Source organism: Schistocerca gregaria, chromosome 3 (assembly GCF_023897955.1).
Source record: "Schistocerca gregaria isolate iqSchGreg1 chromosome 3, iqSchGreg1.2, whole genome shotgun sequence".
NCBI classification, from domain to species: Eukaryota; Metazoa; Arthropoda; class Insecta; order Orthoptera; family Acrididae; genus Schistocerca; species Schistocerca gregaria.
In genome coordinates, this window is record NC_064922.1 from 691,676,268 (window position 1) to 691,703,693 (window position 27,426).

The 27,426-nt window shown below is 41.5% G+C and overlaps 1 protein-coding gene across 21 annotated transcripts in view; it reads left to right on the plus strand.

Moving 5' to 3' along the window:
• LOC126354434 (tyrosine-protein kinase Src64B) overlaps positions 1 to 27,426 on the plus strand; it is a 269,738-nt gene that overhangs the window by 148,357 nt on the left and 93,955 nt on the right. For 10 of the 21 annotated variants that reach the window (XM_050004111.1, XM_050004101.1, XM_050004103.1 and 7 more), the window contains 3 exons: positions 7,637 to 7,714; positions 8,218 to 8,329; positions 8,438 to 8,536. In XM_050004111.1, coding sequence (XP_049860068.1) covers positions 7,637 to 7,714; positions 8,218 to 8,329; positions 8,438 to 8,536 — 289 coding nt within the window. The remainder of the gene's footprint in view (positions 1 to 7,636; positions 7,715 to 8,217; positions 8,330 to 8,437; positions 8,537 to 27,426) is intronic. The other 11 variants (XM_050004113.1, XM_050004120.1, XM_050004115.1 and 8 more) reach the window with 2 other exon arrangements.

The window sequence follows — 27,426 nt, forward strand, 5'->3', positions numbered from 1 at the left end:
AGTAATGTATAATGGAGTAATGTCTGAAAGATGCTGATTAAATATTCAGTCACATTTGATAAGATTCCAAAATGGTGCAAAGATTGGCAACTTCCTTAAATGTACAGAAATGTAAAATATTGCACTTCAAAAATAGAAAAAAAAACATAGTATCCTAAGACAATAATATTAATGAGTCACTGTTGGAACTGGCCATCTCATACAAATTCCTGGGTGTAACACACATGAAATGGAAAGATCACATAGGCTCAGTCGTGGGTAAAGCAGGTGGTAGACTTTACACTTACTCAGTATTGTACCAATAAACCAATCAGTCTACAAAGGAGATTGCATACAAATCACTCGTGTGACCGGTTCTAGAATATTGCTCAAGTGTGTGGGATAGGACTAACAGTAGGTGTAGAACATATACAGAGGAGAGCGGCACAAATGGTCACAGGTTTGTTTGATTCATGGGAGAGTGTCACAAAATACTGAAGGAGCTGAACTGGAAGGCTCTTGAAGATAGATGAAAACTATCCCAAGTAAGTGTATTAACAAAGCTTTAAATGGTAATTCTAGGAATATACTATGTATTGCTCACCTGGGGATAGTGAGGATAAGATTACAGTAATTGCTGCCTGCACGGAGGCATTTAAACAATAGTTCTCCCTGCACTGTATACGTGAATGGAATGGGCAGGAACCCCAATACCTGGTACAGTGGAACATACCCTCTGCCATGCACCTCACGGTGGTTTTCAGAGTATAGATACAGATGTAGATGTTGTCTGGCACTCCTTTCTGTTTTGTAGTCATTCATCTACATCTACATGGATTCTCTGCAAACCACACTTAAGTGCCTGGCAGAGGGTTCATCGCAGCACCTTCACAATAATTCTCTATTATACCAGTCTTGAAGAGCGCACAGAAACCTTTGTTTTAATTATGTCCATCCCAAATCCTGTATCATGTCAGTGACACTGTTTCCCCTGTTTCATGATAATACAAAATATGCTGTCCTTCTTTGAAATTTCTTGATGTACTCCGCTAATCCTGTCTGGTAAGGATACAACTTCGTATAGTAGTACTGTAAAAGAGGGCAGACAAGCGTAGTGTAGGCAGTATTTGTAGTAGATCTGTTATGTTTTCTAAGTGTCCTGCCAATAAAACACAGTCGGTGGTTTACCTTCCCCCCACATTTTCTGTGTGTTCTTTCCAGATTAATTTGTCTGTAATCCTAATTCCTAGATTGTTGTTGTTGTTGTTGTTGTTGTGGTCTTCGGTACTGAGACTGGTTTGATGCAACTCTCCATGCTACTCTATCCTGTGCAAGCTTTTTAATCTCCCAGTACCTACTGCAACCTACATCCTTCTGAATCTGCTTACTGTATTTGTCTCTTGGTCTCCCTCTATGATTTTTACCCTCCACACTGCCCTCCAATACTAAATTGGTGATCCCTCGATGTCTCAGAACATGTCCTACCAACCGATCCCTTCTTCTAGTCAAGTTGTGCCACAAGCTCCTCTTCTCCCCAATTCTATTCAATACCTCCTCATTAGTTATGTGATCAACACATCTAATCTTAAGCATTCTTCTGTAGCACCACATTGCAAAAGCTTCTATCCTATTCTTGTACAAACTATTTATTATCCATGTTTCACTTCCATACATGGCTACACTCCATACAAATACTTTCAGAAATGACTTCCTGACACTTAAATCTATACTCGATGTTAACAAATTTCTCTTCTTCAGAAACGCTTTCCTTGCCATTGCCAGTCTACATTTTATATCCTCTCTACTTCGACCATCATCAGTTGTTTTGCTCCTCAAATAGCAAAACTCATTTACTACTTTATGTGTTTCATTTCCTAATGTAATTCCCTCAGCATCACCCGACTTAATTCGACTACATTCCATTATCCTCGTTTTGCTTTTGTTGATGGTCATCTTATATCCTCCTTTCAAGACACTGTCCATTCCATTCAACTGCTCTTCCAAGTCCTTTGCTGTCTCTGACTGAATTACAATGTCATCGGCGAACCTCAAAGTTTTTATTTCTTCTCCATGGATTTTAATACCTACTGCGATCTTTTTTTTTTTTGTTTCCTTTATTGCTTGCTCAATATACAGATTGAATAACATCGGGGAGAGACTACAACCCTGTCTCACTCCCTTCCTAACCACTGCTTCCCTTTCATGCCCCTCGCCTCTTATAACTGCCATCTGGTTTCTGTACAAATTGTAAATAGCCTTTCGCTCCCTGTATTTGACCCCTGCCACCTTCAGAATTTGAAAGAAAGTATTCCAGTCAACATTGTCAAAAGCTTTCTCTAAGTCTACAAATGCTAGGAACGTAGGTTTGCCTTTCCTTAATCTTTCTTCTAAGATAAGTCGTAGGGTCAGTATTGCCCCACGTGTTCCAACATTTCTACGGAATCCAAACTGATCTTCCCCGAGGTCGGCTTCTACTAGTTTTTCCAATCGTCTGTAAATAATTCGTGTTAGTATTTTGCAGCTGTGACTTATTAAACTGATAGTTCGGTAATTTTCACATCTGTCAATACCTGCTTTCTTTGGGATTGGTATGATTATATTCTTCTTGAAGTCTGAGGGTATTTCGCCTGTTTCATACATCTTGCTCACCAGTTGGTAGAGTTTTGTCAGGACTGGCTCTCCCAAGGTTGTCAGTAGTTCCAATGGAATGTTGTCTACTCCTGGTGCCTTGTTTCGACTCAGGTCTATCAGTGCTCTGTCAAACTCTTCACGCAATATCATATCTCCCATTTCATCTTCATCTACATCCTCTTCCATTTTCATAATATTGTCCTCAAGTACATCGCCCTTGTATAGGCCCTCTATATACTCCTTCCACCTTTCTGCTTTCCATTCTTTGCTTAGAACTGGGTTTCCATCTGAGCTCTTGATGTTCATACAAGTGGTTCTCTTTTCTCCAAAGATCTCTTTAATTTTCCTGTAGGCATTATCTATCTTACCCCTAGTGAGGTAAGCCTCTACATCCTTAAATTTGTCCTCTAGCCATCCCTGCTTAGCTATTTTGCACTTCCTGTCGATATAATTTTTGAGATGTATGTATTCATTTTTGCCTGCTTCATTTACTGCATTTTTATATTTTCTCCTTTCATCAATTAAATTCAATATCTCTTCTGTTACCCAAGGATTTAAACTAGCCCTCGTCTTTTTACCTATTTGATCCTCTGCTGCCTTCACTATTTCATCCCTACCCATTCTTCTTCTACTGTATTTCTTTCCCCCATTCCTGTCAATTGTTCCCTTATGCTCTCTCTGAAACTCTGTACAATCTCTGGTTCTTTCAGTTTATCCAGGTCCCATCTCCTTAAATTCCCACCTTTTTGCAGTTTCTTCAGTTTTAATCTACAGTTCATAACTAACAGATTGTGGTCAGAGTCCACATCTGCCGCTGGAAATGTCTTACAATTTAAAACCTGGTTCCTAAATATCTGTCTGACCGTTATATAATCTATCTGAAACATTCTAGTACCTCCAGGACTCTTTCATGTATCCAACCTCCTTTCATGATTCTTGAACCAAGTGTTAGCTATGAATAAGTTAAGCTCTGTGCAAAATTCTACCAGGTGGCTTCCTCTTTCATTCCTTACCCTCATTCCATATTCATCTACTACGTTTCCTTCTCTTTATTTTCCTAGTAACGAATTCCAGTCAGCCATGACTATTAATTTTTTGTCTCCCTTCACTATCTGAATAATTTCTTTTATCTCATCATACATCTCATCAATCTCTTCATCATCTAGGGAGCTAGTTGGCATATAAACTTGTACTACTGTGGTAGATGTGGTCTTCGTATCTATCTTGGCTACAATAATGCGCTCACTATGCTGTTTGTAGTAGCTTACCAGCACTCCTATTTTTTGTTCATTATTAAACCTACTCCTGCATTACCCCTATTTGATTTTGTATTGATTCACCTGACTAGAAGTCTTGTTCCTCCTGCCACCCAACTTCACTAATTCCCACTATATCAAACTTTAACCTATCCATTTCCCTTTTTAAATTTTCTAACCTACCTGCTCGATTAAAGGATCTGACATTCCACGCTCCGATCCGTAGAACACCAGTTTTCTTTCTCCTGATAACGGCATCCTCTTGAGTAGACCCCGCCCGGAGATCCGAATGAGGGACTATTTTACCTCCGGAATATTTTACCCAAGAGGACGCCATCATCATTAACCATACAGTAAAGCTGCATGCCCTCAGGAAAAATTACGGCTGTAGTTTCCCCTTGCTTTCAGCCGTTCGGAGTACCAGCACAGAAAGGCCATTTTGGTTAGTGTTACAAGGCCAGATTAGTCAGTCATCCAGACTGTTGGCCCTGCAACTACAGAAAAGGCTGCTGCCCATCTTCAGGAACCACACCTTTGTCTGGCCTCTCAAGAGATACCCCTCTGTTGTGTTTGCACCTACGGTACGGCAATCTGTATTGTTGAGGCACGTAAGCCTCCCCACCAACGGCAAGGTCCATGGTTCATGGGGGGAGGAATTCCTAGGTATTTAGATGAATTTACGGCCTTTAGATTTGACTGATTTATCATGTAATTGAAGTTTAACGAATTCCTTTTAGCGCTCATGTGGATGACGTCACAGTTTTCATTGTTTATGGTCCATTGCCAGTTTTTGCACCATACAGATATCTTTTGTAAATTGTTTTGAAATTGGTTTTGATCTTCTGATGACTTTACTAGACAGCATCATCTGCAAACAACCTAAGACAGCTGCTCAGCCTGTCTCCTAAATCATTTATAAAGATGAGGAACAGCAGAGGGCCATAACACTACCATGGGGAATGCAAGAAGTCATTTCTTTTTTACACGATGACTTTCCATCAGTTACTATGAACTGCGACCTCTTTGTCAGGAAATCACAAATCCAGTCATGTAACTGAGATGATATTCTGTGAGCTCGCAATTTCACTACTAGCCGCTTGTGTGGTACAGTGTCAAAAGTCTTCTAAAAATAGAGAATCAATTTGAAATCCCTTGTCAATAGCCCTCAACAGTTTGTGTGTGTAAAGAGGTGCTTGTGTTTCACAATAACGATGTTTTCTAAATCCATGTTGACTATGTGATAATAGACCGTTCTCTTCAAGGTAATTCGTAATGTCCAAACACAATATATGTTCCATAATCCTGCTATGGATCGACATTAATGATATGGGTCTACAATTTAGTGGATTACTCCTGTTACCTTTCATATTGGTGTGACCTTCGCAACTTTCCAATCTTCGGGTACGGATGTTTCTTTTAGCGAGCAATTGTATACTATACTTAAGTTATGAGCTACTGCATCAGTATGCTCTGCAAGGAACCTAATTGGTATGCAATCCGTACTGGAAGAGTTGCTTTTGTTAAGTGATTTAAGTTACTTCACTAAGTTGCTCATTTTGGCAGCTGTTCATTAAAATAAATATGCAATTTATGTCAATATTAGCGGTGCTGTGGCTGTTTCCTTTGCAATAATGATGAAAAGTATAAATAATAACAGTGCCATGTTACATAGTAACTGTACTTGACAAGAAAATTCCTCATTACTTCTTTGATGAGCTGATAGCAGGTACACAATAGGTTGCATGTAATAGTTAGGTTTGGGTAATGTTTATCAATTGACGACGTAAGAATTGCTATATGAATCTGAGATAATTTTAACAGAACTGTAGAATGCGCAATGTCACATACATTTCACAATTTTTGGAAGTGATCTGCCTTCAGCAAGACATTTTCCGCTCTTCTTTTAACCAGACATATTTAGCTGGTTTCAACATTATTGATGCACTTTTATTTTAATTCTTGTTACCCCATGATGTTTGTGGTTTTTTAAAAATATTTCCCAATACAGTTGTTTTCCTGTCACAGTCTTTCATTTTTTCTGGTTTCCAAATTACCTTCACTGTGGTCCACACTCGGAAGTGACGGAAACGTGGTGTGCTCACTCAAGAGATTTCAAATAGCACATACAAAATGTTTTGCTTTCATAGCATTGTTTTCGGCTGAGAAAAAAATGCAGGGCATTACTTTCTGGGCAACCCTCGTACAAATAAGGCCAAAGGCCATAGCATACCATCCTGGGGTGCCGTTCTTGTAAGAGTATAAACATCAGTCTTGGTAACTACCATGAACATGTGCTACCAGTAGTCAAGTGCATCGTATAGCTACATTGACACAAGTAATCACAGGCAGAGGGTGCTAGTGATGAGATAACATGCAAGTGCCCAATGTCAAAAATTTTGTTAATTTATGATATTAGGTGAAGATCTTTATCATCAGTGTTTAAAATGGTTTTGATATAGACTGAAATGTCTGCCTAATAATAAACCACAAGATGTGATGCAATATTTATTAATAAATATGATACCTCAAATCAGAATAGAGGTGTATGAAATCACTATACAGGCTGCTTGAAGTAATTCATTTAAACATTAAAAAGTATATAAAAACCAAATTTTGTGTATGGTAATTAAAGAAAACAACATATGGTTTTTACATATTTTGTGATGCTTCAGATGGTCACTACAATTAGCCTGTTTAGTGATCTTACACACCTCAATTCTGACTTTGGTGTCAACTTTATTAATGTATATTGTATTATATCTCATGTTCTGTTATTAGACACTCATTTAAGCTTTACTGAAAGCCATTTTAAACAATGAAAATGAAGATGTTTGTCTGATAATTATAAATAAATGAATTTGTGAAATTGCACGCCTCTTATGATCTTGGTGTGCAAGTAAGAATGTGGGTGATGATGCTTTCTGTGATTAGAGGGACAGAGCATACTCTATAGTGTTATCATTATGCTTTCTTTCTCTGTCCCATGCCACACACTTCGTACTGTAATACTTGTCTTGCATGCTTTATGCCATTCATTATGAACATAACGGTGGCGAACTACCCTCACCAATAATGATGTTATAGGTTGGAATATCACATGGTACACAGCCCCTTGTCACTGCACATACCATCGCCCTGCCAGCTGGTGTCTTAACAGTTCAATGCTCTCTGCCAACAATAACTAATTTCCACAAAATGATGGACGTAGTAATCCTATCATTAGCAAAGCACCTATATGCTTCGACGTTGATACTATTTATCAGAACAGCACCCAGAATGATATTCAGTGGTCTTTGACCTTATTGTACTATTATTTATGGTCAGTTATGTGTCTCATAAAATTTATTTTTCCCATTATTATTGTTGTTGTTGTTGTTGTTGTTATTATTATTATTATTATTATTATTATTATTATTATTATTAACCAAATCAATGATTTCTTAGGCTAAAACTGGTAATATTGTGTACTGTATGTGGCACAATGCACTGTAGACTGGAAATTACAAATGTAGTGCTACTGACTGATGTTTATAGTGCTTGCTCTCTCTCTCTCTCTCTCTCTCTCTCTCTCTCTCTCTCTCTCTCTCTCTCTCTGAAACATCATCAATAATTTTTATTACTTGCTTGCTTGCTGTTTCCTCTGTCAGATAGTAGTGATCGGTCTTTCATATTTTCAGATATTATATTGATAGTGTTTTCAGGTGCTTAAACCACAGTTTCTCAACAAATTCTATCATGTTTCTTAAGTTATTAATTATTTTATGTTGTAGTAGCTATCCCAAGAGCAAGGACTAGGAGCAGTTCTGAGTCAAGGTCACCTTCTTTCAGAGATAAGGAGCAAACAAAAGGTTGGAATAACACACGTTTAAAAAGAGACTAGTGTCCTAACATGGGGAAACGTGCAGTTAACTAACAAAGGGTATTTTTTATTCAGTAATCCTCTCGGAGCACCCTTTTCACACTCTTTCTTACTTTCTTTAGCTGTCGTGGTGATGGTATATCGGCTTTATGATAATATGCAGGCAGATCTAAACAACTGTTTATTTTCCTATGTAACAACAGAACAAATTTTTGTATCTCGGTAGTCTAGATAATTTTTGCAAATATGTGGTGTTGGGTTAATTGGAAGTAGCAGATTTGATTTTCATAAAGTTGTACTGCAGAGTACACATATAGCTAAAAGATACTTTAGTTTCATGCTTTTTCACAAGAAAGAGACTGCAATACATTTGTGATTACTCTTAGTTGCTGATCTGTTTGAGTCTAAAAATATGAAAATTATTTGCTTGTAACATAATAAGTATTTAGTCAGGATATTTTTTAGTGATGTTTGAACCATTTTATTCAACAGACCATCCAGGTGCATCAAGACGTATTGTGGTTGCTGTCTATGATTATCAGGCAAGAGAAGTAGCTGATGTTTCATTCATGAAGGGGGACCACATGGAAGTCCTTGATGACAGGTAAATAGTTTTTTACATCCCAGTTGCCTCTAATCTTTTCACAAAGGTAGCTTGTTGTGTTTAATTTGAGTTTTCTGTGCGTGTAAACTATAACGAATTTACTTCCAGCGAGCCAGATTGGTGGAAAGTCAGAAATCTAAGGACTGGACATGAAGGTTTAATTCCATGGAACTTTGTCGCCGAAGAGAAGTCAATTGAAAGTGAAGAGTAAGTATAACTTGCATCATTATTTGTTTGTAGTATCACATGTCTGAGATAGTTAACCTTACTGATTCCTAGATAGTGCTTTCGTTAGTAAGAGTATGTTATAATGGAATAGCTGCAAGAGCATGTAAAGTACTACATTGCACATATTTTGGAAAGGTTGTACGTACACCTCTTCCCTACACCCTGATACAGTGAGGGGGAGGGACCTAGCATAAAGTCTGTGTCGTCTTTAACAGCTGATATTAGTGTCACAGTGCTAGACACAACCAATAGTATGGTGAGTTAGAACAAAAGTTCATTTACCCCTGACAAGTAAATAACAAACATAGAAACAGTACACTAAGCAGTAGAAGACAATCTGAGGACAGGCACCTGCCTTGGTGTCCTTCCATAGAGAAAAGCTCTGCTAGATAGTGCAGCAGGTACTGTGCCATGCCCACAAGTCATGGATGGCCTTTGGTGGCTGGCTTGCACAGATGTCCTTGGCAGAATATTGAAGTGGTGCTGCAACATGTATCCAGATTTGATGTACAGGATGACAGCAGTTCTTAGCATTGTATTTACAAGCAGTTTATTCAGATAAATTGTTTCTATTACATTGGTCCATTATTGAGATAAGAAAAAAATATGAGTAAAGACAACCTCTCTCCATATACTTGTTGGAAACTAAAACAATATCCCCATAAATTTTAAAATTTATTAAGCTGATGTGTTTTGAATGTGTGCTGCCAGTGTCAGAAAGGAGAGGTCACGGTGACATAAAATGTCATTATAAACCCTCTTGGCTGTCAAGTTGGGTGGCATCCTTCAGATAGCACAATAATGACAAGCTGAGTTGTTGCCATCCCTGGTAGTATTCTGCTGAGTTCATTTTGTATTGCCTAGGTGCTTCCTTTTTCTGTCATGACCAGGCAGTGTCTGAGCATTGCTCTTGTGGTGCAGTGAAAGGGGGGAAGCGTTGTGTAGTTGGGACAAGTCCCTAAGCTGCCACCAGTATGAGCAGTTCTTCCCAGAGACTGCTGATCTGCTTTGAGTACACTCAGGACTAGGTCCCGACCTTTACTTACTTGGAAAAAAACTATACTTATTTATAAGTTCATATTGTAGTCAGATCTCCACAGACTCTTTTTAAGGTGCAATATCAGAATGTGTTAGACTTTAGGAAAAACTTGGTGTCACTGTGATTAATAATAAGTCCATTACAGATGCAGTGCTGTGCAACCACTGATTTTGTTGGTTGTTCTTTATCTGTGTGACTCTTATGTATGTTCTGTGCATCTTTTCAGTACTGTCTGGATAGTCTGACATACCAACATTTTCTCACATGGCATGATGTTGGTACACTCCTTGTTTCCGTAGTCGTAAGTCATCCTGAACAGACCCCAGTAAGGCTTTCATCTCTGGTGGAAACTTTTCTATCGTACTCTGCATAGATAGAAACGGGTTTCTGATCACTCTCACTGATGATAATGCTGAGACTAGCAGAACAAAACTGACAGTTCCTGAGGTCAATTGCAGTAGAGGTCAAGAAGTGAACAAATAACAAAACCAAGTCTAGAGTATAGCAAAGGCTTCTTATGCATATACAGCAGTCTAGGGAACAATCCAGATCCCAAACATAAATCAGGCAGGGTGAAGACTCCACTGTTCAGTGGTGCATATCCAAAGGCTTAAGAGGCTAGAAGACACTAACAGGGGCTATCTGGGCCTCAGTACTTAGCAGTGCCATCTGATGGGCTTGCCTAGGCTGTGGTGCCTTGTGTGGGCATGACCTTTGCCTTTCATATGTAGCCTGAGTATCTCTGGCATATTCTACTGTTGATACTCAGGTTAGGCAGGGAATCTGTATCATCTTCAGCAGAGAGAGCTGGGAATGGTTGGCCTGTGCCATCTTTGCCAAGGATTGGAGAGGGACATGCAGGTATCTCTTCCAAAGGATCCTGCAGTAGGTCCTTGATATGATTGGCTGGGTTGAAAAGTGGCGCTTTAAGGGGTGGGGGGTGGGGGGTGGGGGGTCCTGACTGATTGACGGGGCCTGGGGCGGAGTTTGGGCCTGTTTGCATGGGAGTGGTTGCTAGACATGCAGAGGAGGTGAGACCAACGATTTAGCTTCCATGGCCACCACAGTCCCAAAATGCTCAACCTCTGCTGAGGGTGAAGGAAGAGGACCACTGGTGCTGGGGGTGGAAGATGTAAATGGTGTAGTGAGTGGAACTGGTTCCATGTTCAGTGGCTCCCTTTGCCGGTTGTTCTTGACTTCCTGAAGTAGTGGACATAAGATGAGAGGTTGTAGCAGTAAGAGGCAGACTGGAGTACTGGGCACTGGTGTGGAGTGGTTGCTGAGGTCATGCCCACTTGGCAATAGAAGGGCAAGGGGGGGGGGGGGGGGGGCAGCAGTATGTTACATCACTGATGGAGCTGATTCCAGTGTTGAAGCAAATGCTGCTGTCAGGCTGCAACCTCAAACATATGTCTTCCCACTATTGCTGCTGACTGTTCTTTGGAGGCTGGGGATTCTGGCCAAAGGCACAAACTTAGATGCACTAGTCCATGTGGTAATATGGCTGTGTGCAGGGGCGGTGGGCCTGCACATCTATATCTTAAATGCACTGACCATTCGCTTGGCCTCCAAATTGAATGTGAGATGTAAAGGGGAGATAGTCAGGTGTTCAGTACCATTGCACTGACAAAAATCCTTGAACGCAAGTGCCATAAATTGAGGGTGGTTGTTGGAAACCATGTTTGAAGATGTCCCCTCTATTGCCAATATGATAGTCACAGCATGGATAGTAGCTGCCCTAGTAGTTGTTGCCATCCATGCAACATTTTGAAGTTAAGAGGGATCATCAAGAATGAGCATCCACATTGCTCCCGGAATGGACAGGTGAAATCAATATGCACTCTTTGTCAGGGGTGGTCAGGTCATGGCCAAGGATTGGATTACTGTACTAGGGCTGACGGGCAGTGGGTGCAGGTATGGCAATCTGAATGGTATGTTCAGTGGTGGTGGCAACCCCAAGCCAATACGGATGATGGCATGTTGTTGCATTCATTCTGCAGTTCCCCAGTGTGCAGTGTGGACGAGCTACAATATGCAGGGGCTGAGTGTGGCAGGAACTACCACCTGTCATTCAGAATTATCCACAGGAAACAAAATAACCCCCTCAGTGACATTAAGCATGTGCCATAAGAAAAAAATAGATGTGCTATTCCGGATTAGTGTCCTTAGGCAAATGCTCCAGACAACCCTGCCATACAGCAGACAACTCCCTGTGGAGGAGGAGGTCACGGCCTGTTTCTGCTGGTATTTTGTGCGCTATATTGGAAATTCATCAAGGGTTTGTTGCTTGTTACTGATTTGCACCTAAGGCAAAACACAGCACTTCATGCCTATCAAAGTCACAACGGGGCCACATTGCAAATGGGAAAGTGCATCAGTGTGGGAAAATATGCATGGTGAGCAGATAATGGATCTCATAGGTATAGTTACTCAGGAACAATGCCCACTGTTGCAGCCATTGCACTGTTTTATCAGCAAGTCTCAAATGGGGTTCTAACAGTTAAATATGGGGTCTGTGATTGGTGATCCGGTCAAATGTCTAGTCTCAGTATATGATAGCCCATGCTTCTTTCTCAATTGGGATTAATTCCTTTGTGTCACATTTAATGTTTTAGATAGAAATGTGATTGAATGTCCTGAGCTGTTGAGAGTACGGCATCAACACCCCAATCCAATGGTTCATCTATAAGTGTTAAATGTTTGTTATGAAAGAACGTTGCTAAACAAGAGGCCAACCTAAGGCACCTGTTAAGTTACACGAAATCCTTCTGGCACATGTTTTACCACACAGATTTAAAGCTGCTTTTACACAATTGATTGAACCTATGGGAAATGCAGCCCACATTGGGAATAAACTTGGTATTAATTATAATTTACTTTGCTAAGGATTGACTGTAGTTCTTTTCTCTCTCTCTCTCTCTCTCTCTCTCTCTCTCTCTCTCTCTCTCTCTCTCTGTGTGTGTGTGTGTGTGTGTGTGTGTGTGTGTGTGAGAGAGAGAGAGAGAGAGAGAGAGAGAGAGAGAGAGAGAGAGAGAGAGAGTGCTTCTTTTCTCGATATATGTCCCAAGTACTTGACACTTGTCGCAAAGAAACTACATTTGTGGAGGCAAAAATGTAGATTATGGGCTTGGAACCTGTCGGGGCATCATCTGTAGGTTGCATAAGTACTGGTCCCATGTGGCCCCAGTAGCTAGCAAGTCATCTCAATAATTACCACTGTTGGGGATACCTTGGTTTCTCAAGGTATCTGTAAACTGAATGATATATTAATCACCAAAAAATGTTTTGGCTAATCACCTACAGGCAGCTGAAAGTAGGCATCAGCGAAGTCGATATTTGAAAAATAATGGCTCGTAGCCAACAATTCTTCTGGCGTAGGAAGGGGATACAAAATGACAATTGCTTGGGATTAACTGTGGACATACATTCAACCAATGGTAGGGGCTGGAATATACCCATGGCTGTTCCTTGCCTGTAGTAAGAGGCAACTAATAGGAATCATTTAAGTGGTCACCTTTATACTTTGGTATTTTGGCTATTCTTGGACATCTGAAGGTTTTCGCTCTTTCTGTGTTATGACTTTTGCGCTCATCTTTTTTTGGCTTTTTCAATTCTGGTTCCCATGTCGGGTTTGACCTCCAGTTTCCAAATTTCACAGAAGTGCCATTTGGCAAAGGTTGCCTTACTGTGGTGCACTAACTCTCCATTGTGCACTGTTATCTTTTGCACCTACCATTCAATTGGATCTATCTTTACACCTGAAATCCAACATTGTAGCCAGTCCATTGTGGTGGGTTTGTCATGTACGCTCTCGGTTGTAGCCCCCTGACAACATGGGGATCACACTGTTGATGCTTGAGCTGTAACATCCCTGTGTCAGCCGAGGAGTATGTACCTGCTCTCAGGGGCTCAGCATTTGTTTTCTGAGTACGGGAATGGCAAACTTGGGCTTCCTGAGCTGGGAACTATTAAGCACCACCAGTCCTCTGTCATCATAAGCTTTGGGCATGCCTCAGTGATTGCTGTGTGGTGTGGCAGTGGAACATTGCGTGTCACGAGGAACGGGGATCTTGGCTTGTAAAATTCTCTCTAAAAAAAAAAATCCCTCAGTCTCAAGGTGTGCTGCACATTACTGCACGCTTCGACATTTGCTAGTAGCATCAAAAGAAATCCTCCTCGAATGTTGTAGTCTTATATGGCAGACAGGCAACTTCCCCAACTCATGGAGGGAGGCAATTCTGATGCCTCTCTTCATACTGGGAAAGGATCACACCTTGCCCAGTAGTTATCAGAGTAACGCATTAACGAGCTGTGCAGGAAAGACACTTGAGTGATTGATTAACAGTCATCTGGTGTGGTTGTTAAGAGACCAAGCAACTCCTTAGCCACTCACAGTGTGGATTCTGGAGATTTTGGTCCACTGTCGACAACCTGATCCTGCTAGAGGCGGCAATTCAGCAAGCTTTCCTGCATAAACATCACTGTATTGTTATATTCTTAGATATCAGTAGGGCATATGATACTACTTGGAGACACTGTATTCTCGCACAACTGTATCAGTGAGGCTTTCGTGGCCACCTCCCCATCTTAATATGGTCTTTCCTGTCACTGCGCTATTTTAGGACCCGAGTTGGTGACACGCTGTCAGATTGTTGTGAGCAAGAGAACAGTGTCTCTCAGGGCATTATTTTAAGAGTTACCCTCTCCATCATGGCCATGAGCAGTATCATGTCTACGGTCCCGTACAGAGCTCCTTATTTGTGGGCGATTTTGCTATTTACTGTTCCTCCTCCTGTGTTGCAACAGTAAGCTGTCAGATGCAGAGGTTAGAGGAATGGGCTGCAAAGGCGGGTTTTCAGTTCTGCAGAGAAGTGTGTGTGTGTGTGAGAGAGAGAAAGAGAGAGAGAGAGAGAGAGAGAGAGAGAGAGACACTCATTGAGATTTGTGGGCCTCATTTTTGACTTCAAATTGTCATGGTGGCCACACATGAGAGACTGAAAGCCAGAGCCCTCAAGGTACTGAACATCATAAAGTGCCTTAGTCATAGGTCTAGGGGAGTGGACAGGTCACGTCTGCTCCAGTTTTTTAGGGCTTTCATGTGTTCTCAGCTAGTCTATAGGTGCACGGTGTCTGGATTGGCAACTGTAACGTGTCGGGCTGTATCCTTGTATTAGTGCCACTGAAAGTTCACGTCACAACTAGATGTATTGAAACATTTCCTCACCCAGTAGATAGTGCGCAGTGTTCCCGACCTACCTTGCTTTGCTTATTCAATATTGTCTTCCCAGTAGCTGCGTCCATCTCACCTAAATCACACTGAAATTAAGAAGCCAGGATCCTAGAATAAGTTTTCCAAAATCAAAAGTCAAGACTGTATTCACTGTTGAACATTTATGACAACCACAGTGCGATTTATTTGTTACCACTCACACACACAAAATTCATGTGACCAGGCCTCTTACACTTAATCGTCACATTAGGTAGGTCAAAAACTTCCAGTCTTTAACAATGTTTACAATCACACTTTCTTGGTACTGACCGGAAAAATTAACCGACTTGCCGCACTTTTGCTCCATGAGTATCTGACCGAGAACTAACTGAGAACTGCACCGGCTCGGACCTTATATAGACGAGTGCTTGAACATTTGACTATTTCTGTTAATATATTATAGTTTATAATTTCCCAGGGTTAAAATGATCCTTTTTAATTGGTTTTGAAGTTAACTATTGGGTTTTATTACTTAAATAACATGAGTGAGCTGTATCAATTTAAATTCGCGGAACTAACTTATGCATCCGCAGTGGGAATTCCCGACTTATAACCATGGCAGCCCTCTTGAACAATAATTTTTACTTATTCAAATATACTTAATTCTCAATTAATGCACTTAGAAAGTTGAGACTGGAGTCATTTTACGTAGAAAAATAAAGGTAGCAAAAGTATCGAAACAGATCTCGGAATTATTTAGTAGTTTGGTCACAATTGGCACTGAAGTCATACAGGCTACAGATTTCAAGTTTTAATATCTATTTAACTAATAGACTTTAGGTTAATTTAAACACTTTGCTGGAATTAGTAAAATTTAGGCTTTCTTTTGGATCCAGCCTTATAGCTGAATTCAATCTATTAGTTCACTCGAATTTTACTTAATATGTATTGCACAATATACGTCATTGTTCATAACTTTTAATAGGATGCATTTCCAATAAAACTAATTAGCTCATTACTTTCAGAATAGACATTAGAATGTACTGAAATAATAGATTTTAATAGGGGAATTTTATTTAAACTATTTCTGAATTCTGTACTATGAGGCTGAAGGCCACAGAATCTGTAGTCGGAATCTGAGTAGTGAAAATGAAAAATAAATAAATAAATAAAAGTTCATTGCTTAACTATGTTACTGAAGGAGTGTAAAACCAAAACAGGATAGCAGTGGGCAACCCTGCTCCATTACACAACGCCTTCCAATCTGAAGATCATTGATGCTGTCCACCATGATGGGATTAACCTGGCCATGAGTGCTTATAGGACTAGCCCCAAACACAGTGTCTGTGCTGAGGCTGGTGAACCATCACTTACAATACAACAGCAACTCCTTGTGGTGAGTCAGTCATACAAGTTCCTTGCCACACCAAATTCATCTGCGTAACATACTGTTGCTCGTCCCCCTCTGGAATGCCTTTTTCTCCCATTGTTCTTGAGCATTGAGGCCATTTTGGATCCAGGTGTGGCGCTTACTGGAGTCAGTTGGAGTGGAGCCGGTCCAACCTCCAATCCAAGGTTTCAGTTGTTTGCCACCCTTTTTGTTGCAGAGGCCCAGAGTCATTTTAGATTTAGTTCAGTATTGGAGAGATTGCACTTCTGCTTCTGTGTTAAATGCACTATTTTCTGACATTTAATATGAGCACCAAAATTATATGGGTCTGTTTACAGATGAGTTTAAAAAGGGGACTATGTTGGTTGCTCTGTTGTTTTCAGGGATCATATCTGACTGCATCAAGACTCTTCTGTCTTCAATGCAGAATTACATGTGATCTTGCAGGCACTGGAGTAGATGAGATGTTCTTCCAGTGCTAAATTTATTGTCTGTTCTGATTCTCTACAACGCTTGTATACAGCAGATAAAGTTGTCCACAACATCCAGGATGCCCTCCTCCAACTGCGACAACTGGGGAAGGAAGTACCTTTCTTATGAGCACCAGGGCACATGGGTATTGCAGGGAATGAAAGGACAGATCTAGCACCCAAGGAGGCATGCCATATTCCTCAGTTATTTCAGTGTGCCATCCTCCTACATGCTATAGCCTTGCTTTTGAGGTACAGAGTCTTGCGTCAGTGGGAGAATGAGTGGCTGGAAGTGACAGATAATAGGCTCTGTCTAGTAAAGCCCACAACGTGACCGTGGCATACTTCCTTCCAGCCACGTAGAAAGGTTGAGATCCTCATCTTCACACAGGCCACAGTTCTATAATGCATGGCTTCTTGCTATAATGAGAGGAACCCCCTCCCCCCCCCTTTCATTCCCCCTGAATGTATAGCACTTGGGGCATACAGATCACTGTGTACCATGTTTTATTGGGCTGCATTTTATTTTCCAACCAATAGGTCATGGCCGATTTTTATTTTCCACCAATGGGTCACGGCTGATTTGCCAACGGATCTGCCCTCTATTTTAGGTAATATTCAAACAAATGTAGTTGGAATTTAAAATTTTTGTGAATTGCGCAGTTGTTATCCAAGATTTTAGGGAGATGGTTTTAATGTGTTAACAGGGTGACTGGTTCACCCATATTTTGCATAATTGGTCATCCCTTGACATTTATGAGTGCCCTCCTTTTAGCTCTTCTGTCATTTTACTTATGTTTTAGATTCCTGTTGCCTTAGTGTGTATGATAACATTTTAATAATTTTATCCACATTCGTTTCTTTTACTGTGTGTAAGGGTGCTAATAACATTGCCATTGAGTGCCCATAATCACCACACACACACACACACACACACACACACACACACACACACCACTTTGGCACTTTCGGCTACCAGGACTCTGGGCAATGGCTGTTGTGCCAGGTGGCCTTTGCCTTGATGGAGTAGTGCCCACAGGGACAGCCTCCGATCAGAGTGAGTGGCATTGGAACAGATGATCTGCAGTGAAATGGGTCACACTTAATGGTGGCCATGCCATCATGACCTACTCAACAGTCGGGAACAATGGTTTTAATGCAGAGGTTTACAATCCAATGGAATTTCCATTTTTGACGATGCTCCAAGATGAAGCAGGTAAGGAGAAATGGAAGTGGACAGCTTGCCAAGTTCTTGGTTTGTTCCCAAACCAATTGTGGATCTTTCGCTACAACAAAGCCATTGTTTGTCACTGTAAACATTGAAGATCGATTTGGGAAGGTTGCTGCATTAGCGAAGATAAGAAATTGATCTTTTCTGCTCAAAACATCGCACACCAACCAATCACTGGTACTTCAGGGCTGTATCAAAATAGGAGATATACCAGTCACCATTTCTCCTCATGCTAAGCCAAATAGAATTCAAAGCATTATCTTCCATCGGGACCTAATGCTACAAACTAATGAAGAGCTGCTTACTAATCTGATGTGGCTTGGAGTCCATTTTGTTCACCACAACTATAGGGTCCCAAGGATAATCAAGTGGACACTAGAGCTTTTATCCTAGCCTTCGAAGGCAGCATTTTGCCAGGGAAAGTTATGGTCGTGGTTTATAAGTGCGATGTCAGGCCTCATTTTCCTCCTTCAGTGACATGTTTTAAGTGCAAGGGTCCTGCTGTTCTAGTGAGGTTGTCTGTAGGACACGTGGATGGGTGTCCCATGAGGAGAACAATTGTGACCAACCCCCTCAGTGTGTCAACTGTCCAGAACCGTACCCTCCTTGTTCACCACAGTGATCAGTGTTCAAGAGGAAGAAAAAAATTGAACAGTACAAAATGTGTGACTGCCTGTCTTATCAAGACGCAAAGAAAAAGTTTGAAAGACTTCTTGCGACTGATATGATCCCGAATTTTGTGACTGTTGTGTCCCAGTCCATACCTCACACAGTGACAAGATCTTGCACGGCACCTCCTGGCCCTGGGTCGTATACCATGGCCTGTCTTACAGTTGGGACTGTCAACTCCCTTGCCCCTAATACATATAGCACTGGTTGTTACCACACCATCGGTCTGGCCAGAGATGCCTAGTCATCTGCTGACCTGTTGTCAAGGTGCCCCCTCTCCAGATGAGGACCAGCAGTCACAGGTTGCGACTGAAGAAAAGTACAGTCCCTTCTTTCACGAAAGATAAAATGGGGTACTCTTCACAGAAATGGAAGTCTAACAGGGATGGCCATGGCTGATAGTGTCTACCTTTCAGTTTAGATGGCAGTATGTAATGTTTATCTATCCCACAGGCAGTCCTTTCCAATACCACGAGTTGTTAGAATTAGTGGAACAGCTAGCTTCTCCCTTTCTCTTATGAGGGGACTCATGACCATAATCCTCTGTGGGGCAGTGACACAATGTCTTGCAGAGGTTGAGTACTAGAACACCTCCTTTCGAAATTGGATGTCAGCGTAATCAACATTGGAGCTACAACACATTTCAGTGCAGTCTATGGAACTTACCCAACTATTGATGCCACAGTTTGCACCCAATTATCTTGCCAATAATACAGTGGTGCTTCCATGGTGATCTTTGTGTGACAGCGATCGTTTTCCTATCATTCTCTTGCTCTCCACTCACAGAAATCTGGAACATGCTCCACATTGGTCATTTCAGAAAGCTGACTGGCAGGCTTTGTCCTGTAGATACACTTTTGTAGCCAGTTATGCAATGGATATCAACAAAGTGGTACAGGATACTACTGATACTATTTTTCATGCTGCAGCAGCAATGATACCCTACTCTTCTGGCTCATCCTGATGTCCACCGGTGTGATGGTGGTCTGAAGATATAGCCACAGCTATCAGGGAATGCCACAGGGCACTTCAACAGCACAAGTGCCATCCCTCTATGGATAATTTAATAGTATATAAGCGACTCTGGATGAAAGCTTGCTTTTTAATTAAAAGAGGAAGCAGGAGTGTTGGGTGCAATATGTATCCCACACCCCATTGTCCCAAGTATGGACTAAAGTCTGCCACATTTGTGGCTGTCCACCTCCATGCCTGCTCCTGGCATCCTTGTCAGTAGTAATACCTACACTGATCCAGTGGTACTTGCTGAACATTTTGCAGTACACTCTGCTGAAGTGTCCCCTTGCATCAATTATAATTCTCATTTCCTGACCTGGAGACACCTTATTGAGGCTCACCCGCTATCCCTCCATGTACACGCCTCTGTATCATATGACATCCCCTTTAGTGAATGAGAGCTTCACAGCACTTTGCCAGTGTGTCAAGATACAGCACTTAGATCCTACAAAAGCCACAACCAAATGCTCAAACATCTTCGTGCCAACAGCGTGAAACATATCCTTTGGCATTTTAACTGTATTTGGCTGGAAGGATAATTCCCCTTTCACTGTTATTATTATTCCTGACTTGAAACTGGTGAAGAACCCACATATCTTAACTACCTACCATCCTATCTCTCTGACGAATGGGCTGTGTAAGCTATTTGAACAAATGTCAACAGCTGTCTTTGTTGGTGCCTTGAAGCAGGAGGGCACATATCACGACCCCAAACTGGTTTTCAGGCTTTCCAGTCCACCACAGATCATATGGTTCATCTGCAATCTGCAGTGCGCAAAGCTTTCATGTATCACCTACGTGTGATTGCTTCGTTCTTTGCCCTACAGAAGGCATACAATACCACCTGACAACATCACGTCCTGCCTACACTGTACGAGTGGAATTTTAGAAGCAGTTTACCCATTTTTATCTTGAATTTCCTATCTCTCCATCTTTTTGAGGTCCGAATATGTCAACTCTCAGCAGCCAATGTGTACAGGAAACTGGAGTCCCTCAGAGACCGGTTCTGCGCATAATGCTGTTCACTATTGACATTGATGGTGTGGTAAATGTTGCGGCTCCCACAGTCTCTCCGTCAATATATATGGATGATCTTTGCCTGTACTCTACCTCTGCATCACTGCACACCAGTGAGCGCCAATACCAGGGGTCTATTCGGAGAGTACGTGACTGGGTCCTGAATCACGACCATCAATTTTCTTCAGCAAAATCATAAGTTGTGCACTTTTTCCCACTCGAGACTGTTCACCAGTACCCAGAAATTTATCTTCGTGACCAGTTACTTGAAATCATTGAGACTTTCCACTTATTAGTTATTTTATTTGACAACAGGCTAATTTGGCTGCCACACATCTGCCAGCTCAAGGCTTATTGCATGAAGAAGCTAAAAGCTTTCCATTTTCTTAGTAACTCCTCATGGTAGTTCCACAACTAACAGTTCAGACTGTTTGCACATGGCCCAAAACTAGGTAGGCCGGCTGGGACCCAACTCGACACTCTACTAAAGGAACACCTGCAGCCTCCATTAATCTGTGTTCCTAGAGCCCCTTCTAGACACTCTCTGGGGTATGTACCCTGTCTGTGATGCAGATGGATCTTTCTTGTGGCCTCAGGAAGGATGCTGATCCTACCCTACTCCACACCTGGTTTGTTCAGTCCTCCATGATTATTCTAATTTGGTATGCGTTTACATGGGCAGATTGAAAGTCAACGAGGTTGGTTACACTTTTGCACATGCAAGAGGACATGAGAAGCACACTCTGATGAGTGCCTGAAATGTATACATTGTGGAGTTGGTTGCCAAATCTCAGGCTTTGCGGCATGTCAAATCCCTGGCCACCATGAACTTTCTGATCTGCAGCAATTCCATGAGTTGCTTAAAAGTCATATCTCTGTGCTATCCCATAAATATTTTGTCACTAACATCCAGGACCTACTGATTGACCTCTATAGCTCTGTAAAGACAGTGATCTTCATCTGGATACTGAGCCACAAAGGCATTCCAGGAAGTGAATTCAGCAACCATCTAACTAAAGGTGCACTACAAGAGATCAACTTGACTTTGGAATATGAGGCATTGACTGACAATATTTTGAGGGTCTGAGAATTGGGATGGCAGGCACCTACAACCCAAAACAAGTTGAGGGAAATTAAAAAGAGTCTTTTGAGGCGTGAAACACATCTCTCCTGGCCTGTTAGAAAGAAGGAAGTGTGTTTCACCGACTACGCATTGGCCTCAAGAGACTCATGCACGTGTTCCTTCTGTGTCAGGAGGATCCTCCTCATTGTAGCTGTGTTAGTCTACGGACAACAGCACATGTTTTTGTTGAGTGCACCCTGCTGGTTGATCTGCAGCATGCTCTCAGCCTGCCTATCTCACTACCTCAGTTGCTTGCAGATAAAGAAACAGCTACTACCACAGCGTTGCATTTCCTGAGGAGGAGCGGATTTTACAGTAAATTATAATATTCCTCCACTTTCATTGTCGGGTGATTGTGGGGTGGGGATGGGTGGGGAGCCTACCCTTGCAGCGGGCACCACCATGCAGCCGGAGGTTCACTCCCCCCTCCCCCCCCCCTCTCCCCCCCATCTTGTTGGGCCTTTAGACCCTCTTGTGCAAGATGTTGCCTGTGTTATCTCTATTTTCGTTTTCTTATCTTGTTACAACTACTGCCATGTTCAGTTCCAAACTCTCTGGTTTGCTTAATAGTTGGAGCAGCCAGGTCCCGACTTTTTCCAATTTTTACCATTTTATGTGTTTCTCTCGAATAGGGACTGATGACCAAGCAGTTTAGTTCGTTTAAACACATTATCATCATCTTAAACTCATCAGAAATTTGAAGTGAACCATTAGACTTCTTAACGATGACAACACTTTGCAGTCTATCTAGTTATGCTTTAACTTGCTCATGCATGGCAAATGGCACTGGATGAACTCGACAAAACTTAGGCACTCCCAATTGCTTTAACCCTCTGCTACACGCCCGATTTTTTTACCTCTGTTACACGCGCGCGCACTAAGAGTCCGCTTTGCATTTTATACCGTTTTTATGAACAATTCTGACACTATAGTTAGCAAATATAATATATTCGAGTCTGGATAACATAAATAAAACAACGAATTCATAAACACAATGTATTTCAGCATCAGTAGTGTACATAAAGTATTTTAACTCATAATTTACCAGCAAACCAATAAGAACATTTATTGTTCTCGCTGAAATTTATGTTCATTCTGATTTTTCACTGTTTTTCCAAATGAATATTAACCAACACTTATCTTGAGTAAATTAGTTCAGAAACTTTTTCAGAAAACTATAGTTTACAGCCTCACTGTCAATTCGAGTAAATCATTCATGGTGGTTGCCATTTTCACTGCACAGATATGCCCGACATGTTCCAGGCATACAAATTTATTGCACACATTGCAGGAAAATCTAGTCGGTCTGTCACCCCCCCCCCCCCCCTCACCCCCCCCCCCCCCCCCCCCCCCCCCCACACACACACACCGTATCACAGAAGTTGCATCTTCCTCGAGCTGTTGTTTGCGGAGGTCTAGGAAGAGCTTCAGCTGTTGGTAATCCCAAAATTTCCTTGATACGATTCTTGATGTTCACCAGTGTACTTAGATGATTGACCTTCATTGCCATATAATCATGCAACAGTTCTTTGTCAAGAACTTTTAGATAGTATTTTCTGGGAATTGTTGAATCCATATTGCTCTTGTAAATTATGTATCCATTGATTCCAGCAATATTTAGAAGAGAGGAAAAAATTATAAATGGCCATCTTCTGGTAATTCTTGCCACAAAGTATGTACATATCATCTCATCAACTTTATCCACACCAGATTTAGTCTTGTTGTAAAATGTTATTATTTCCGAATCACTGTCAATACTGTCATCATCATGTAGACAGTACCAGAACAACCTCGTCTTTCTTAGGTTTATATGAAACCAGTGTCATATTCTTCCTAAATGCAAAAATGCTGGATTCCACAGGATGATCTTTTGCTACTGTCATAAATGGAGGAATTTCACGCTTATTTTTTTTTTAATTGTTCCAACCATTGTCAGCTTGTCATTTTCCAACAAGACCGCCGCAAGTGGAATTGATGTGGGGGGGGGGAAAAAAAGTATCAACTTATTTCACTAATCGGTGTTGGTCAACAAAAAGGCTCATAATTGTATGACAGGTTGGATAATAAATAAATAAATAAAGTTTCTAAATATAACTGTCTATGTTTTGTAATATTATAAAGGAAGAAACCTCCTTACCAAAAATACATCGTAAAAGAACTGATGATAGAACCGCGCGACACAAATGCACACACACGGACTGACACGAATGCACCTCACGAGACTGCTGCTTCTGGCAATAATGACTAACTTCAGTTGTTGCCAATAATTCGTTACGGAAGGAGGGGAAGGTAGAAAAAGCTGCTAATGGAAATCTTGAATTTATAGGTGATTGTTGATGGAAAGATAAAACTGTGCATTCACAGTCAGCGGTGCGTGTAAGGGTGGGTTAAGGATACATGGGCATGGACCCCTATTGCACAAACTAATGTAGGCAGTGCTAAAATTGTGCACACAGTGTATCAAGTTTTGTGAATGGGATCACAGGTAAAACTAGATTTATCTGGTCCTGAATTTGACAACCAAATGTATGTAAACCAAAAATTTTACTTGTCCTCCAAGAATTGACTACCAGCAACTACTAGTTGTCAAACTAAATTTTTGTTCTTAGATTGGATGATGATCTGATCCAACAATGGGATTAACTGGCCATTGTACATTACCACTTTCTGCTGAGGAGACCATAACTGTGGGGAGCCAATGTGTCAGTATGTGTCCTCATTAACCAGACAAATGCCCATGCCTGCATCTGATTGGAAGTCTGCCGGCCCCCATTTATGTCAAGTACATAATGAGGCACTGCATCCTGCTTGTTGCTGCCATGAGCACCGTTAAGGATGCATGTGGCATATTGCTGGCCACTGCTGACACATGCTGGCCTTGGCGTGTAGTCTGCTGGTGGCTGATGTAGATGCATGCTGTCCAAGCAAGACATTCATGAGCTGCCCTGATTTGTGGCATGCGTAACAGATGATATTACAGAAAGGACAGTGATCCATTGAAGCTGTGGGCTACAATCTGGGCGGCATTTGATGGCGAAAACGTTTTTGGGGGACTATTGACAGCGACAGAACAGAAAACGGTGTGAGAGGCTTCACTCACTTCGCGACACACCAGCATGAACAAAATACTTCCCTTTGTGCGTCTCTACCAATTATGATGGTGTCAGTAACTATTGCCCTAATTACAGAATCCTGTGACACCGGGTTTCAGGACTACTGCATGCACAGTAATTCAAATGATGATGTTGACTGGAAGTCATCTGCTGATCGTAGAGCACAATGGTGACTAGTACTATCACCAACAATGTTGGCACCAGAGGAATCATGAAAAGTAACTTGTACTGACAGCCATTTCATGAGTGTTGGCAGTTCTTAGTGCATCATTCAGGGTGGGATCAGATGCCTATAAAGCTTTCACACTAATTTCTCAATCGGTAATGAAACAAATAAGAAACTAACAGTGGAACATGTGTGAGTTGCGTTTGCGCACGCTTGCTGACTGTGTGTGTGTGTGTGTGTGTGTGTGTGTGTGTGTGTGTGTGCGTGTGTGTGTGTGTGTGTGTGTGTGTGTGCGCGCGCGCGTGCGCCACACTGTGTACAGGAAAAATCACACTTCTTGCCAAGCCTTGTAAGTCAGCAGCCCATGCTGCTTAGGATTGCTTATGTTGCTTAAAACATCGATGAACTAGAGCTTAGATGCAACAACATCAGTTTGCTGATCGTAGTGGCCAATAACATAAACATCAGAAAAAGTAAAACTACTAGGATCCAAGAGCGAGTGTTATTTTTGCACCACTCCATACAATTTACTAGTAGACGACAGTAAAATTGTACACTGAAATTCAGTGTCAGTTACTAGACTGATCCTGCAGTGAAGAATAAAAACGACATAAATGCACCTCACTGAAGCAAGCAAATGGTGGAAGGAGAGGTGAGCAAACTGCAGCTGCTGACTGTTGTTGGTTTTTGCAGCTGTAATAGCAATGTCTACTGTTGCTGATGGAATTCCCATTGTTTTTCTTGCTGCTGCTGGAAGACCCACTGTTGTTCCTACTATTGTCGTTGTTTTCGTTGTAACAGCTGGTGCCACTGTTTTGGAAACTCAAGATCCTCGCTTCACTGGAATAGTTGAATGGTGAGAAAGTTCTCTTTGCCACTTTTCCATTCTACTCTGTGTAGGTAGAACACTGCTTATGACCATTTACACTTGTGGTAACAGAGAGACTGGCAGAATGAAATAGGCAGTTCCTGAGGTCTATGACAGCAAAGTTAACGAAGTGAACAGATAATTGAAAGAAGTCCAGATTGTAGCAAAGTCTTCTGAAGCATGAAGAACAGCCCAGACAGCACTCCATATCGCTCATTTAAATCAAGTGAGGTAAAGACTCTTATTATTGAATGGCACATAACTAAGGTTTGGAAGGCTAGCAAAGACTAACCGGGTCAAGCTGGATTCTGGTACTTAGCGACACACACATCAGGGAATGGTACCACATGACGTTTTTGCTGCCGTGGCTATGGAGCGTCATGGGGATGCAATTTTTTCCTGTCATATATAGCCTGAATATGTCTGGCGTGTACTCCCTATCAATATTAGTGCTACGCTGGGAATCTGAATTGCTGTCAGATATTAAAGGAACTGAAATATGACCTTGTCATTATATTTATGGAGTAGTCTTTCACTTTTTGCTGATGTCTGCCAGATATACAGTGTATGGCAGTCACAGCACACTGTATAAGCTGTGTTCTGTTGCTAAACTGTCTTGGTTGTAGATTTTGACACCCATGAAGTAGCACTCTTTGGAACCTTCTTGCTGTGAGTAAATGTCTGCACATGTTGTCTACTTCACTTGGCAAGTACATTCAGGAACAGAAGGTGTATAATCCGACATTTGGTGTTCCAAAGATCTTCTATGTGGTGTTTTGTGTGTGGCCAGATTATGAACATACCATCTACATGTCAAAGTAGAATGTGAGGGCTTGTAGCTTTTGACGCTACATCTACATCACTACTCTGCAATTCACATTTAAGTGCTTGGCAGAGGGTTCATCGAACCACAATCATACTATCTATGTACTATTCCACTCCCGAACAGCGAGCGGAAAAAACGAACACCTAAACCTTTCTGTTCGAGCTCTGATTTCTCTTATTTTATTTTGATGATCATTCCTACCTATGTAGGTTGGGCTCAACAAAATATTTTTGCATTCGGAAGAGAAAGTTGGTGACTGAAATTTCGTAAAAAGGTCTCACCGCGACGAAAAACGTCTATGCTTTAATGACTTCCATCCCAACTTGTGTATCATATCTGCCACACTCTCTCCCCTATAACGTGATAATACAAAATGAGCTGCCCTTTTTTGCACCCTTTCGATGTCCTCCGTCAATCCCACCTGGTAAGGATCCCACACCGCGCAGCAATATTCTAACAGAGGACGAACGAGTGTAGTGTAAGCAGTCTCTTTAGTGGACTTGTTGCAACTTCTAAGTGTCCTGCCAATGAAACGCAACCTTTGGCTCGCCTTCCCGACAATATTATCTATGTGGTCCTTCCAACTGAAGTTGTTCGTAATTTTAACACCCAGGTACTTAGTTGAATTGACAGCCTTGAGAATTGTACTATTTATCGAGTAATCGAATTCCAACGGATTTCTTTTGGAACTCATGTGGATCATCTCACACTTATCGTTATTTAGCGTCAACTGC